The 16,485-nt window shown below is 31.0% G+C and overlaps 2 protein-coding genes across 6 annotated transcripts in view; one reads left to right on the top strand and one right to left on the bottom strand.

The window, feature by feature from the left end:
* The window catches only part of LOC128885629 (moesin/ezrin/radixin homolog 1), a 36,468-nt gene extending 28,544 nt beyond the window's left edge, over window positions 1-7,924 (bottom strand). The window contains exons 1-3 of one of the 4 annotated variants that reach the window (XM_054139747.1): window positions 7,743-7,924; window positions 5,694-5,748; window positions 1,643-1,822 (exon numbers count right to left, since the gene is read on the bottom strand). In XM_054139747.1, the coding sequence (XP_053995722.1) occupies window positions 1,643-1,822; window positions 5,694-5,705 (192 nt within the window). In that variant the 5' untranslated portion in view covers window positions 5,706-5,748; window positions 7,743-7,924. Of the gene's footprint in view, window positions 1-1,642; window positions 1,823-3,139; window positions 3,394-5,693; window positions 5,749-7,742 lie in introns of those variants that run through there. The other 3 variants (XM_054139749.1, XM_054139746.1, XM_054139748.1) reach the window with 3 other exon arrangements.
* Window positions 7,925-9,561: 1,637 nt separating this feature from the next.
* LOC128885618 (probable E3 ubiquitin-protein ligase HERC4) lies at window positions 9,562-16,316 on the top strand. Of its 2 annotated transcripts, none has more exons than XM_054139724.1 (18): window positions 9,562-9,702; window positions 10,811-11,006; window positions 11,085-11,195; window positions 11,276-11,398; window positions 11,482-11,757; window positions 11,822-11,973; window positions 12,089-12,205; window positions 12,283-12,549; window positions 12,670-12,797; window positions 13,030-13,198; window positions 13,278-13,589; window positions 13,673-13,855; window positions 13,940-14,023; window positions 14,089-14,277; window positions 14,353-14,663; window positions 14,764-14,913; window positions 14,991-15,330; window positions 15,437-16,316. In XM_054139724.1, exons 2-18 carry the CDS (start codon window positions 10,892-10,894, stop codon window positions 15,587-15,589), a joined length of 3,180 nt encoding a protein of 1,059 aa, XP_053995699.1. In that variant the 5' UTR covers window positions 9,562-9,702; window positions 10,811-10,891; the 3' UTR covers window positions 15,590-16,316. The 2 variants fall into 2 exon arrangements, with proteins under 2 accessions (XP_053995699.1, XP_053995698.1); XM_054139723.1 differs by lacking the exon at window positions 9,562-9,702 and adding an exon at window positions 10,279-10,296.
* The last annotated feature ends 169 nt before the right edge of the window (window positions 16,317-16,485 follow it).

Raw genomic sequence — 16,485 nt, forward strand, 5'->3', positions numbered from 1 at the left:
TAGAAATAAATTATAGAAGAATTTGATTCATTATTGAATATTTGAATAAAATTTTATACATCTTTGGCCTCTATATCAAGTCGAATCTCAGTCGTCTACTATATGCAGTTTCGACTACTGATGTTTTCATTTTTTCATTGGAAAAATGTCCACATGCTTTCTTTTGAGATGTGTAAAGAAAGAAGTAACTCGAAACATCGCGGCAATGTCTTAAAATTGGTCGCGTTTAGTCACATCACAGAAATGTGAAAACCGAATACGAGAAAAAACAGCGAGACAATAAAAGTACAAACGCGACTGTGTCAAGGTGAAGGCGCGTCTACGTCAACCGCGCGCGGTGAAAGCAGATGGGGTACCTATACTTGGTCGTAACTGTACTTCAAGCCCAGTATCGAGAGACAGATTACAAAAATAGTTTTTCGGAAAATATACGAATACAAAACGCGATATAAATGATAATACAAATAGAAGATAGTGCCAACAAAATATCTATAGAAAATAGATTTCTTTAAGTTTGTTTTATAGTTGTAACTAATTACCACGTGTAATATTTGCGTCATTTTTTAAAATGTTTTTATTCTGTGTGTTTCAATTTTTTTAATTTTACTTTAATTCTCGTAAAAATTATACGAATGATCACTAACGATTAATATCAAGTATCAATTTTGATCAATGCACGTCGTGGAAAATACTGAGTACAAATTATTCTTAATTTAGTGTTTCGTGAAGTTAAGTTTACGGATGAATACATATGTTCCTTTATAGTGGTGATTATGAATTCACTATAAATTAGTCATTATTTCTTTATGAGAAATACAAAGTTTAATAAATATTAAACTTACATTTTGATATATTTAAAGAGTGATTTAAATGCATATAAAATAAATTATAATATATTAAATGAATATTCAACTAAACATTATACCTGTAGCTGAACATGAAATCCAGTGAAGAATTCAACAAGTAAAAACGTATCGACCGAAACTATAAAAGTCGATGACATCAGCATCCACTGTTGCATGCTTCCCTAAATTACTTTTTCACAGAGTTAACGTATACGTACAAATTCGACGTATCCATTTGCATATTTTAACGAATATAAACACTTGGAGTTTGGCACATGTAGCAATTGAAAATAACCATTTGCTAAAAGGTTCTTCAACCGAATCATCATTATAATATATATAAGTATATATATTCATACGAAAATACAGAGTAGCACTTAAAAGTGGGAGTACTTCAAATCTAGTACCACAAAATTTATTCATGTAACTCACACACCCTTTTAACTTCCAAATAGTATTTGAAGTTTTTGATTATGTGAATACATGATATATTATATTACTAATTATATATTAAACATGATGTATCTTAATTCACGCCTTGTAAACATTTATCTCGTGAAAATAAGATGTTTTCAATTTTAAAATTACAGAGAATAACAATATTATTTCTTTTAATTTATATGAAGCAGGGAATATTTGGCACATACAAAATACCAGGGGTATTTCATACTGAAGCATCTATAAAAGCTCTTAAATATTAAAAATTACCCAATTTCATACATAAATGAGGGCAAACCATTACGCAGGACTATATTAATACCAAAGTGGTTGGTAGAATAAATAACGAGTCATCCTACCTTCTTGTATAGTTTAATCCATGTCAGATCACCCTTGTTGTCGGTGTATTGTAGTCCGAAAAACCACACCTCACGTAGTCCGATTGTTTTCACAACCTGGTCAAAAAGTTGTTTTCCGGTAGTCGTCTGCTGGATCGCGAACTCCAGTTCGGCGTCCATCGTCGTCACCCTGACGTTCATCTTTACATAAAAAAAAAAAAAAAAAAAATGATATGAATTAAATTATAGTAAACGAAGTTTATAATAATTAATTAACAAAGAAGATGTTCCTATTTATTATCCCTAAATTCATAATCACCATTTCATTTAAATAATTCGCGTATGCCTGAACTTTTTTAACTAATTTTAGTTATACCAAATATAGCACTCGAGGCAATAAATGGAAACGATTTTCTGATATAGCCACTCTAAAACAAAATGCTAAAACTGTACTATCAGTATTTATTAAATCAACCATAGCTACAGATGAATCTTCCAAATTGTTTTTGTCCTTACCTATATAAATTGAACAATTGTTCAAATCAACTCATATCTACATCTGAATCTTTGCTGAACAGTGCAAAGTTAGTTATACGATCAAAGCAATTTTTTCTATTCCTGCTCCTTCTTCCCCTAATTCTTCTTCAACTTTTACTAAATACATATTATATTGAATTAAGGTAAGACCTATGAACAATGAATCTAACATTGAGTTGTAATGCCATATTAACTGTTTACAGATATTAACCTTTGATGTAGGAATTGCAAAAAGAATCAATTAAATGAAAATGAAAACCTATTAGTGAATTTATATTTCAGATATTAAAGAAGCATTTAATGTAAGATTTAAGATTCAAATACCATAGTTCTGTCTTTCTCCGTAATGGAGCAAAGACAAACGATAGAAAATTGTTTGTGTTTGCAATATTTTGAATTTCTATACATCAAAAACATAGCGGTTAAGAAAACCAAAGGATAATTATCTTGTTATTAAAACATGTTTGGTCGTATCAGCAAAATTGGCCTGCGTAAAAGATGCATTCACCGTGTCTGTCCATAAATCAAACTACATTATGTGAACACGCATTTTTGTAAGTTAAATATATTATTAATAATTCTTATGACCATTCGAATGACCGCTTGCTGGAAAATTACTAATATACAGCCAAGTATTACAACTCCAACTTTACCAATGTGTTAGAAAGTACAACTAATCCACGAACTTAGAAAAAAATAAATTTTTTATCAAATTCAATCCAAGATTCAACAAGATTGCCAATCACTGACTTATTAGATGCAACATTGATCACGAAAAACGGATAATCTAAACAAGTAAGTACCACGCTGGCCTTGCGGACATTGCAAGCGTACATGTCATAAAAAGTGATTCCGCAAACGAAAAGGACTATTAGTCAACACTGTACATTACAATTGTAAAGGGTGAGTATTACTTCGGCGAAGAAAGTATGAATTAAAGAAAATATTTCATTAGGATCGTATAATGGCATGCACGCTTACCATTTTAGCGCCGGCAACCATGGCTGCAACGATACGCGACTTGCGACGCGAATTCAAACAAACGAGAAATAAACCGTTGGTACGACGTGGACTATGAAATGTCTCTGTACTAGGCACTGAATCGCGAATGATCTTTTCGATGCACCGTAAATTTGAGAAACACGATGCTAAGAACAAACGAACACTAGTACAAATGGATTTGACTATTGGCTGTCGACTTTTGCCGGTCTCAGCAGGTCTCAGGTCACACAATGGGCTGAGGGGCAAGTGCAACCGGTAGCGTCTTTCCCCCCACTTTCCTGCTTTAAAACAGTGCAACGTTCCCCCTCTCTATCTAATTCATTGGTATAACCTGCAAGAGTGAGAAGGACGAACTGAAAGTGGTCACGTGAGGAAGCCGGTGCGCGTAGCCGCAGCCAATCAGCGTTTAGCCGAGATACCGGGTGTGTGCGGAAAGAAGCAACTCTATACTTTGAAAATGGTTCATGCCCGTTGACACGAGCCATGTTTTAAGGGGTATTCGATTCTTATTAAAAAAAAATCGACTTTAGATATAAATGAGTAGGCTCGATTCGCAAAAGCGTATTATTCAATTACTGACTACATTTTACATATACTTTGAAATCTTTAAGTTAGATCTACATATGTATATTTAACACGTTAACAACCGCAATATTTTTTGGACAAAAAAATGTACATGTCGAATTGAGTAACCTCCTCCTTCTCGAAGTCGGTTAAAAATGATTCTCGACACAATTCATCGTATAGATGCCACTTATGAAATAATGTCTTACTCATTTTATTTTTGTATGAGTAGATAGTAAGTTCTTTAATCCATACCGACTATTAATCCTCTTTCGAACGTCCATTATCCATTTTTTACTCGTAAGTGTGTTACTCGTAATCGAAAATGTGTTAAGAAATTATAAAGAAGAAAGTTAACCAGAAATTAAGTGATACATGAATCTCTTATTATCTGCTTATTAGCCATCTATTCAATGATAATGACTTGTTACGATTGATAACCATCATATTATCAGCTTTTAAAAATAAGCGTTCTCTTGAAAGGGACATTTTTTATAATTGGTAGGTATAACGAATAATCTACTATACTTTTCAATCATTTTTCAATAAAAAAATATAAGCGCAATTCGAATAAAATGGAAGCTGAACAAAACCGAAGATCGAATAAACACACAAAAAAATTAATTTTCTAGGAAATTGACAGAATTGAACTCTAACTGTATTGGGAGAATTGTAGTTAGAAACATTAAAGACACCGTCAACATTGCATGATTCAATTTCTTTCTACGATGACATAGTACAGTAAGACTTCGATTAATGGCCGTAATGTGGACTCAAGCAGACTGAATAAATTAAGGTCCACCAGATAATCGAGACTTAAGGCTAACTTATTAGAACCTCCTTTTCTTTGTATAAAATGAAACCTTTGCAGGACAAGAAACATAAAATTTTGTGAATTTTACGGTTTACTAGAAAGTGATTTGTCATACTAATTATTATATATAAACATGTTAATTAACATTTAAAGAATTAATTTTGATCTTTTTATTTTAGAAATTCATATTTTCGATTGTAATTACTATTTTCATACTCAGGCTTTTTTGCAAGGAATGGAGGAAGCGGTGTTCGTAACGTAATCTTCTCAGGAGATATTTCCAGATGTGACAACAAGTGGCAAAAGAGGGTCTACATTGATCCCCTCTCATTTAAAATGAAACGGAATTAGCATGACGTACATTATAATCAACCGGTCCTTTACCGATAATGAAGGAATCGTTTACATTTTCGTAATAAAAGCACGTGTCGTTTCTGGTTCGTTTTTCTCAGTCTTACTAGTTATACCAATCACTCAAACAAAGAGGTATTTGTTCTTTATTTATTCGTTACATTTTATGTTATATTTGTGTTCCAAATAAACATTTATTTATATCTTTTTGTGTTGCTCGATTGCGTGAATAAAATTTTTGTGTTGTCTGCAAATTTTACTAAATTACTGGTAATTGAAAAGTTGATTTTGCAATCTTTAGTTAGGATATACATATACTCTCGAAAAATCAAGATTCCAAAGAACAGAGACAGCAGATAAACGAACCCCGGTTAATCAAGGTCCTACTGTAGATGAAAAATTTTTTTATCGTTTAGAATGTATTCTCATTTGACAAGTAAAAAGCTTAATATTTTTAATGACACTTTGATCAAATTTACCTATTTGAAAATGCAAAACTTTAACTCATTAATTTGGATTACTTTAGTAATTTACATGTATTAAAAAATTACAAATAATTTTTTTTGTTATACGTGAATTGTAGTTGCATTTATTCTTTGCAAAATCAAGCACACTCGCCACTGTTTTTAACACTCTATATAGGGGGGACTTTTTAATTAGGAAATTACCTACTTTAAAGGCTACGTATAAAATACTTTAGAATAATTTATTATTATTATTAAACAAGTCTACAATATTTCTCATACTACAAAAATCGAAAGAAAATTAATGTTAAATAAAATTAATTTATGGGAAAGTACATACCGACTTCGGCATTATGGCAGTTTCGTTTTCCCGTGTTCAATAGTGAAATTATCCGCTGTAATAAAAAGAAAATAACTGGAATTAATCAAACTTATTCAGTTAGTAGGTATTTTGTAATAGCATGTACCTGAACATCATACAAAATATTATAATTTTAATGTCTGCATTTGTCATACAAAAATTATAATATTCAGTTAGTAGATATTTTGTAATAGCATGTACCTGAACATCATACAAAACATTATAATTTTTGTATGGCAAAAGCAGTCATCAAAATTTTGTAATAGAGCTCATTGTATTTTAACGGAAATTCTAAAATCTAACTGGAACTACAAATGTACAATATCGAATAACAAACCACTTATTTGACATCGTTTGCGATCATATTGCATTTTGTATCATTCAAATCATTGGAAATGAGATTGATATATAATCACCGATGTATTTTAATATCTTCCAAAGATAACGTATGTAGAAAATATATCGTAAAATAACATTTAGAAAAATATATCGCGAGACATTAATTACTTGATAAATATTATGAAATTAATATGGTAATAATTCTTGTCGCAAAAACTAATTGAACAATAAGTAGCACGTATAGATTGGAGGCACTGTACACATGTCTCCATATTGGAAGAAGAGACAGGTTATAATGTAAATCCGCGTGACCGACATCCGCTGGCGGAAAGGAGTGTCTGTACAGTGTGTCTAGCATTCCCCTTTTATCTAGGACCACCACGTCCGTTGAACCGTTGGTATCTCTTAACTTTTATTAACGACGGAAGAAAAAAAAGGAATTTCGCGCGACGTATCCGTCCAACTTTTCAAGAAGCAAGGAGATAGAAAGGATCTATTAATAAAGTTTCCATTTCCGACTACTGCGTCCGAAGTCCAAAATAATCATTGTAAAATTCGTATCTACGCGAATGTATGATGTTTTCTGTTCAATGCATAAATCTACATTGCATTTTGCTTTCTTTTTTTTTATAATGTAGTTAGAAAGAAAACTTTATTCGATGAGGCACATTATGAAATGCAAATATTCCAGGTGTTTATGTTAGATTTTTTTATATAACAGACAAAAAAAGAAAAGCAAATGAACGAGAAATATCACGATAAAAAAAAGACTCGGTCTTCGAAATGTCTTTCAAGGTCGCCCATTGACACAAGTATACACCATTTCGTCGGTCGTAAACCTTTGTCTCATAAACGTTAAATAATTTACGTACAAATTCAAATAAAGTAAATATTACCCAAATGTTCGATATACCAATCGGCGAACTGTACATTAATTTACCGAAGTCTCGATTGCTAAAAAAAGGTGCGGAAAGTTTTCTATGTATATTCCAGTACATAATGTGAACAGTGCCATAACTTATTGCTAAGCATAGCTAAAAATGCGTAGGATTAACAGAAATGTAAGCATATATCATACCTCTGTAGTTTCATTTTACTTTAAAGGAAACGAACGAACAGCTACTAAATGTCTCGCAAAATCTCGGCTATTTCATATTACACTTAAAGTAGGGTTCACGTATCGATGATTATAACAATATAACGTTAATCAACTAAACAATTTCCTCTCGCCAATAATTAATTATGTATGTACATTTAGGAAATCTTATTTTTCATTTACATGTTTATGACTTCGTACAAAAAAAAAAGTTAGGATGTAGTACAATGTCACCTTCAGTGAATGAAATTATATGAGAAACACATCCATAGAGCAACCGGATAAGTACTACACATAAAACCAAGATGTCAACAAGGAAAACGTACTCATAGAAGAAATGATCGAAGAGCAATACGAGACGATCTTATAATGTAAAATGTAAAGAAATGACGAGTATGTAGGTTAGTAAGTAAGAGGTTAGTTTCCTAGAGCAAAGAAGAAAGCAAACGTATACATGGGTGTAGTGGTGTCCAACAATATTGAACAAATAGAATTTCGGCATGGGTTAGAAAAAACGGTTTGTCATACGATTTATGAAATACTACTCGTATATCCGCTCGGTACTAAGCAACAATTAGTTGTGTACGACTTACATTATCGTGTTTATAAGATGTATATCCTACAACACATGTGCTACACATTCACAGTAAATCAGTGGCACTTGCACTTGCACTATACCCGCGGCAGAAAATGACAGGAAATTGTATGTTCCACACCCAAAAATCTCGTCACGTTCAGACAATACTGACACCTCACTGATAATATGGCTGCCGCCTGCCCACCCGCTCGCTCACTTTTCCTAAGAGAGGGGGAAATCATGAACTATATGCTAGATAGAGTGATTCTGAGTAAAAATAACAGTTTACTACTGTAAATATACTTTTCTAAATAATAATATATATGGAATGTAAACAATAAGTACAAATTAAATGTAAGGAATAAATAATAGACATTAGGAAGTTTCCCCTTAAGGGAAACCGAGTACAATCAAAAATCTATAATAAGGATAAGAAAGTAAACAAAAGACTACAACGTATACCTGTATTATAATTAAGAAATTACTTTTATTTTTATATATGTAAAAAGATGAGGGGAGAGATGTGTCCCCAAAAAGTGATTATATTTTCGTTGGGCAAGAGTACTTCAAACGCCATCTTTGGACATTCAACAAAACTCGTGTAAGTTTATATATATCTAAAGAAAATAAATAACTAACTACTGTAAATATCATCAACTGACGCATATTGTTCTTGGATAAATTGAAACATTTCTTCTATTCTTTTTTTAGCATTTTTTACGTATTATAATCACGAACATAGGGACCGGGCATAGGATAACAAAGAACTAGATGCGGTATGAAGCCAAGGAGGGAGGCCCGTCGGTCATCTTGCGTTGCCAATTTACAGCGAGAAGTTTCAGATTTCAGATTACAGATTTGGAAAATTCGTACAAATAATGCTTGTTTTTCTTCCACGCCTTTTTTGAACGACTTGTGTCTGAACAAGATCCTGATTTTTCACTTACTCTACTACAGAATAATTATACCGAATGAACAAATTACCCATAAAATTGTTGCCCACATGTGGAAGATAGTGAATACAATCCAACAACATACCAAGCAAAGAGTAATAAACCCAGGAATATTCTGATAATCTTTTGAACAAGTATAGTTTTCTATTAAAAATCTGTTAATTATAATGCGAAGCACAAGACTCTTATATTGGAAAATAGGACTCCCTAGACTTGAACTGTATTGCCACGTTTCTCAGAAAGGCTAGTACTAGAGTCGGTTGTGATATAATTTACAAATATAGAGAGAAACATACATTTAGTTTCTTTCATTTTTATAATGTAAGGGAAAAGTCACTAACACTGGCTATCCCTTCTCCTTTGAAGATTAACCAATTCTGAAATATGTAACCTATAAATATGTAACCCACAAATGAATACCTATATAATAAATAACAATTAAATAATGATACTAATACTAACATAATTTATTCTCATTGCAATTATTCTTTCTTAAAAATTCTAATGATGTATTACACACAGGTTAGATATTTTGAAAGGATAAAAACGTCTAACTTGTCAACCTTTGTCCATAAACTTAAGCTGCGTGGCATAAACTAGAAGGGAAACTCAAAGATTAGTGACTTTCCCCTTTAACGGCAAAAATCTATTTTATTGATTGTAAAGATCGTATCACATCATTTTCTACCCAGACATTTGGAAATTTAATTTGCTATTATTCATCTATAAATCCTAATTATTCAGAAATTCATTTGAATATTATTTCTATAATACAAATATGTTTTTGTTCATGCACTCTATCGAATATTATTCCGTAGGTTTTATATATTATTACTGTACTACATTCTGGGTTTTTTCATCCTTACAAGTGCTATCACTATCCTATAAATAGTGAATTGTCATTAACTTCTCCTTTTCGCATACACATAAATTATATATCATATTAAAAAGTTTCTATGCATCCTAATGTTTGTACTTATACACTTTAGATAAATATTGATAAATATTACATCGTCAAGAAATGTAAGTAACGTATGAAAAGATGCTGATGACGTGTATTTAAACATAAAAATAAATTTTTATGAACATATAGATGAAATTTGCTGCGTTTCATTTTCTAATTCGTTCTTGCGTTGTTAATTTGTTACTTTTCAGTTCTTTAAATACTGTCATCTATCATGTTTTAAACCACTTAAATTTCTTCCGTTTCTCTTAACCTAAACCGTTAAAATTTCGTTTGTGACAGGATAAATAACTACAATGAATATAAATTTTTTCAAGTATGTTACATTTAATGCAATATTTGCGCAATGTCATCTTTGAATCAAATTTTGTGTATAAATATAATTTTATGTTTACGTTTGTTTCACATTAGAACATTACATAGTGAATGATAATAATAAGTATAATAATAATAGTAGTATGAATTTTTTTAAAAGAAATAAAGTGATATATACATAAAAATAATGTTCTTCTTTTAGAATTATTGTATTTCGACAATTTATATTAGAGTATCATAAAGAATGTTATTTTTAGGACATACCACATGTTTTTCATAAATAGTATGTCCCATCCACATCTCTGATGCTTACAGTTTGAGAGAAACAGAAAAATATGGTTAGTTACTGATACCTGTTCTCATCTAAAAGTTATCATAATTATTCTACACTGTATACCATTTTAAAAGTATGTATAATTTAGCATGTACTTAATTTGTTTGAAATCTGTAAAATCAAGTTTCAGTCATTTTTTACAAAGTCATTGTCATATTTTTTAGTTATATGTAATTAAACAAAAGAGAAGAAGTAGCATGCAGTACAAATAAATTAATTTAATTTTACAGAGACTGAATATTATGTCACATTGTAGTTGTATAATTTTAATGTTGTACTTGTAGCAAGTATTAGATTAGTTCACTTTCATTATCGTTATCCATTTTTTAATTTATTGGAACAGAATTCTTAACAGGTATTTGAAATATTTTGGAAAATATATTTTTGTGAAAATGATATTAACAGAATTAATTTATTTCATCTTTGTTTGGCTAATTTTATATGTAAATATCTATGCACAATATTATATTTGTGAGTTTTTATATCATAAAACAATAAAGTTATAATTGTTTGTGTAGGCAAACTGGGTTAAAAAACGACGTTTGGCTTGTGAGCCTCGTATAGCAGTGAAACATCCTTTAATCAAAATAACAAAAGATATGTTTTGTTGGGGTAGTTCTATACATGGGGAACTAGGTTTGGGTGGTATAGAAGATGAAAACATTTTAATTCCTCGTAAGGTGGATTTTAAAAAAGCCACAGATGTTCAACATAGTAAGAATTCAATTGTAAATTAAGGCATTTATAAGAATTACATTGTAATTTTTATACTTTAGAATAATTTCTTTATAGTTGCATGTGGTGAAAATTACACAATAGTCATTACTCATGATGGCCAAATATACTCATGTGGAAACAATGATTATGGACAGCTTGGACACGCAAAGGGAAGAAAAAGATTACGTAAGTATGAGGAATATGATAAAAAACATAAATTATTAAACAAACTCTGTGTTATATTAAATAATCTATTTTATGTTTAGAATTGGTACCTGATTTAGATGCATTTGTATTTAAAAAAGCAGCTTGTGGGGCATATCATACATTAGCAGTAAATGAGTGGGGCCAGTTGTTTAGTTGGGGATCTAATGGAGAGGGACAGCTAGGTACTACTTTTAAAATTTATATGTATTATGCCTGAAAATTTTCCAAATACTGTTTGTTTACTTTATATTTAAATTAATTACAGGTTTAAATAATAAAAATATTATTGAATATGTACCACGTATGGTAAAAACACTTGGTACAAGTGTAATTGTACAAATAGCTTGTGGCATGAAACATACACTTGCATTAACAAATGATGGTAAATTATATAGTTGGGGTTCTAATAGTGCAGGTCAACTTGGTTTAGGTTCTGACACTGAAAATGAAATAAAACCTACGCTTGTTAACAGTTTAGTTGCTGTCCCTGTTGCTTTTATTGCCTGTGGGGGTTTTCACAGCATAGCTATTTCAAAATCAGGTAATAATAGAATTAAATACAAATTAGTTCTTACAGGTCATAGAAATAATTAAATTTTCTATAGGTGCTATATTTGGTTGGGGCAAAAATACATTTGGCCAGTTAGGGCTAAATGATACACAGAATAGAAATACTCCATGTCAGTTGCAAACTCTACAAAATGCAAAGGTGTGTTATGCAGCATGTGGTGAAGAATTTTCTGTCTTTCTAACATTGGTTAGTATTTTAATTTATATTGTTAGACGTTTTATCGGTCATATTAGATGCGCAAAAAAGTTCTAAGCTTCAATGTATAAAATTCAATTATTACGTAAATGCGGTATTACTTTAGGATGGTGGAGTATTCACTTGTGGTGCAGGAATGTATGGCCAGTTAGGACATGGTAATAATTCAAATGAAATTTTACCTCGTCAAGTTATGGAGCTAATGGGTAGTACAGTTACACAGGTATATTATTATATTTAGACAAGTTTTAAGTGTTAAATATGTGTATGTTAAATTTATGCAATTATTTTATCTCTCAGATTTCATGTGGTAAAAGACACACATTAGCATTAGTGCCATCACGTGGTAAAGTTTATGCATGGGGCCTAGGTGGGGCAGGACAGTTAGGTAATCAAGTTACATGCAGCGTAGCCACTCCGCAGGTGGTACGCGGACCATGGGTTGCACCCAATGGCACTTCGATGATGGATCTTGATAAGGAGTTTGATCCCTCTAGAACTGACTATATAGTTAGACATATTTTTACTGGCGGAGATCATTGTTTTGCAACTGTAGTTCCGCGAAAGGTAGATATTTATTAATTAGAATAATGTTGGAATGGTTACAGAAAAACGGTTATTTATAATATTGCATGTGCAATATTAATAATTACATATTTTATGTATTGTACATTTGAATATCTGCAGGATAATATAGAACCAGATGACTGTAGAATATTAGAATCGGTTTATCAAATTCTTGAAATAAATGAAGAACAATTGATGGCATGTCAAAGAGTTCCACAAAGCTCACCTATTGATCATGACCTTATGACGTGAGTAGAAAAGTTAGTACTTATGACTGATCCAAATGTGTCTTTCTTTGCATGGTTTATTTGAGCAATAGTCACAAGTCATTTGTTTCTCTCTCTCTCTCTCTCTCTCTCTCTCTCTCTCTCTCTCTCTCTCTCTCTCTCTCTCTCTCTCTCTCTCTCTCTCTCTCTCTCTCTCTCTTATAAATATAATTCACGATAGGATTTGTAAAATTTGGCGAAAATGTTCTTACAGGTATTTACAGACTGTATTTGAAAGCGAAGCTTGTATAAACGGTTCATTTTTACTAAATAATGATAATCACTATGGATGTTCGAGTAAACAACATGGACTGGATCTTGAGCGAGCTAGTAGATCATTCGGAATTATTAGAGAATTGGATAACAACACAATTCAAGAACTGGTATACAAGAAAATAAGTTTTATAAAAGATTAAATACTTCGAATTTCATATTACATTGAATTTATTATTCTTTCTTTAGATATTTACTTGCATATCAGAGAGTTTGATTCCTTCTTTTGTTAGTTCCCTTGTTAATACAACACCTAGAATACATTGTCTGGAGTCTTTAAGAATATACTTAATATTACCTTTGTACCACGGTTTTGCAAATCCCCTTAATTGCAATTTATTACATAATCCATTTTGCAAAGCTGTTTTACTATTACAACCAGATGATCTTGAAATTGTATCTAAATGGTGGATCGAAGCACCATCACATTACTTTGAGAGATTAGTCAGAATTCATAAATCAGTTGTTCTTCATTATGTAAAACAAGCGAAACCAAATAAGGTAATATTCACAATTTATTTATTTTGCTAATCAAACATGAAAATATTGATTTCTATAGCACTGTAGAATGTAAACCTTTGTAGGGTGTATCATGGGATATGACGCTTCAACGTGTTTTGCATCAATTACGCTTACTAAATATATTGAACAATCAAGGCAACAAAAGAAACATAGTGCCTTATGCTACGTTTCACTTACCAGAATTAATCGAGTTTATAGACATTAGAGAAGATTACATAAAATGGATTTCAGAAAAGGAATCTTCTGTAAGTTATGTTAATATTATATCTGTGGTTTTTTCAATCGTAGGTATCTGTAGCTTTTTTTTAAATTATACAAATTTTGTTCAGTACCAGAACGTATTCTGCCATTATCCTTTCCTTCTCGACGCTCAAGCAAAAACCATATTGCTTGAAACAGATCAAGCTATTCAGGTATGAAGTAAATTTATTTTATGTTACTGTATAGTTCTTAAACTATGTTTCTTAATGTATGGTAGATGCAATCGGCAATGAACGAAGCCGCAACTCGAGCTGTAACGCATCAAATGTTTTTTGATCCATTCTCTGTAAATGCGCATCACAATATTCAATTTCTACTATTAAACGTATCACGCGAAAATATAGTTGCAGACACTTTATTAGAATTGTCTCGTTACAGTTCTACAGACCTAAAGAAACCTCTACGAGTGAGTATTATAATTCTAGTTCAAATATTGTACATCTAGAATGCAATTGTTACACAATGATATTATTATACATAGGTAAAGTTTCACGGCGAGGAAGCAGAAGATGCAGGCGGAGTTAAGAAAGAATTTTTTATGCTTTTATTAAAAGAAATTCTTGATCCCAAGTATGGTATGTTTAAACAATATGAAGAGACCAGAATTATTTGGTTCAGCGAAGACTCGCTCGAAGATGAAAACATGTATTTTTTAATCGGAATACTTTGTGGACTTGTCATATACAATTTTATTATTATTGATTTACCATTTCCATTAGCTTTATATAAAAAATTGTTACATGAACCAGTTGGACTCATCGACGTTAAAGAAATGTCACCAGTACTCGCTAAGTACGATATATATTTTTTTAAATCGCCTGATAAAATATTAGTAACATAAACACAAGATAAAACATAAGACTGTTGAATAATGTTATTGATATTATTATAGGAGTATGCAAAGTATACTCGACTATGATGAACCAGACTTCGAGGAAGTTTTCTGTTTAAATTTTGAAGTTGCTAGAGAAGCCTTTGGCGAAAAAAGAATATACGAACTTTTACCAGGAGGTAGTAAAGTTCCTGTTACGTTGAAGAATAAGTACATACTTTTTCATTTGTTTGCTCGATTTTGGTTCTTTGTATTTTTACATGCAACAACATTATTATTATTTATAGAAAACAATTTGTTGACTTGTACGTAGACTATATATTGAACAAATCTGTTGAACGTCACTTTCAAGAATTTCACAAAGGTTTTCATAGAGTTTGTGGTGGACGGGTACTGGAATTATTTCACAGCCATGAACTAATGGCTGTAGTAGTAGGAAATGAAGATTATGATTGGGAGGAGTTGGAAAAAAATGCAATGTACAAGGAAGGATATTCGAAAAATGATCCTACTATTATACTATTTTGGCAAGTATTTCGTGAACTGCCTTTGGAAGAAAAGAAAAAGTTTTTATTATTTTTAACTGGAAGCGATAGAATACCTATACAAGGCATGAAGGCAATCAAGGTACGTTAAGCAGATTTTTACGTTTCGTTCCTAATATTGTGAGTACATGTTATTTCCTAACTATTCGCTTCATATTAAATGTTCTATTGTTTATCAATCATTCCAGATTACAATACAACCAACGAATGACGAACGTATGTTGCCCGTTGCTCATACATGTTTCAATTTGCTCGATCTCCCACGGTATCAAACTCGAGAAAGATTACGATACAAGTTACAACAAGCTATTCAACAAACGCATGGTTTCTCGTTAGTCTAAAATTTTGTTACTATCCTATCTTTACAACACATGCATATTATAATGTTGAAACTTAATTTGAATTAAATTAACTTATACCGCTAGATAGTAATTGAAGCATTTGAAATATTTTGGAATCTTTATACCCATCGTTAGATAAAAAGTTTCCATTATTGCCAGTCTATTTTTCTACGTTTGATTTTACATAACTTATGCTATTTTCTAGTCTAAAATTACAAACAGTAAGAATTTGAAACTACTGATATTATGCGAGAGAGTAATACCGAATGCTTACCAGTACATGCATCGAATGCAACTAGAAAATAAATATATTGAAAATATTATACACACCATTCTAACAACCCATAGTTTTATAAGTATGAGAATTACGGAAGATCTAATAATGATTTATTTTAAATAATACAATATTTACAATATTACAGTAAATTTGAATGTTAAAAGCAAGATGATCTCAGGGAAAATTGTTAGCAAATAAACTATAATCAAAGATCATATTCCTTGATAGAGTGCATTTTTAATGATTAAACATGTGATTAACGCGTTATTTGTAACAAGTTGCTCACTCTTAATGTACACGTTAAAGATTTATTTAAGCACTAGACAATGTAAAAGGATGTTAATGTTAGGCCTTTAGCGTTTATTTATAAGCGACGGGTAAAGGTTTTCCTTTCCTTACTTTCCAATTGCAAGATTACAAATAAATAAAAATGTGATTTTTCAAGCGTTTGCCACTGCTATATATATATATATATATATATATATCCCGTACAAAATAGTCTATAGATTGTTAGCGTTAGTACATGAATACATTTTGTATATTTATTTATAAAGTAAATTATATATTATTATACACTGAAATAAATTTTTTTAAATGATTAAAATTAACATTCCGCACA

This window comes from Hylaeus anthracinus, unplaced genomic scaffold, assembly GCF_026225885.1.
Source record: "Hylaeus anthracinus isolate JK02 unplaced genomic scaffold, UHH_iyHylAnth1.0_haploid 11981, whole genome shotgun sequence".
NCBI classification, from domain to species: domain Eukaryota; kingdom Metazoa; phylum Arthropoda; class Insecta; order Hymenoptera; family Colletidae; genus Hylaeus; species Hylaeus anthracinus.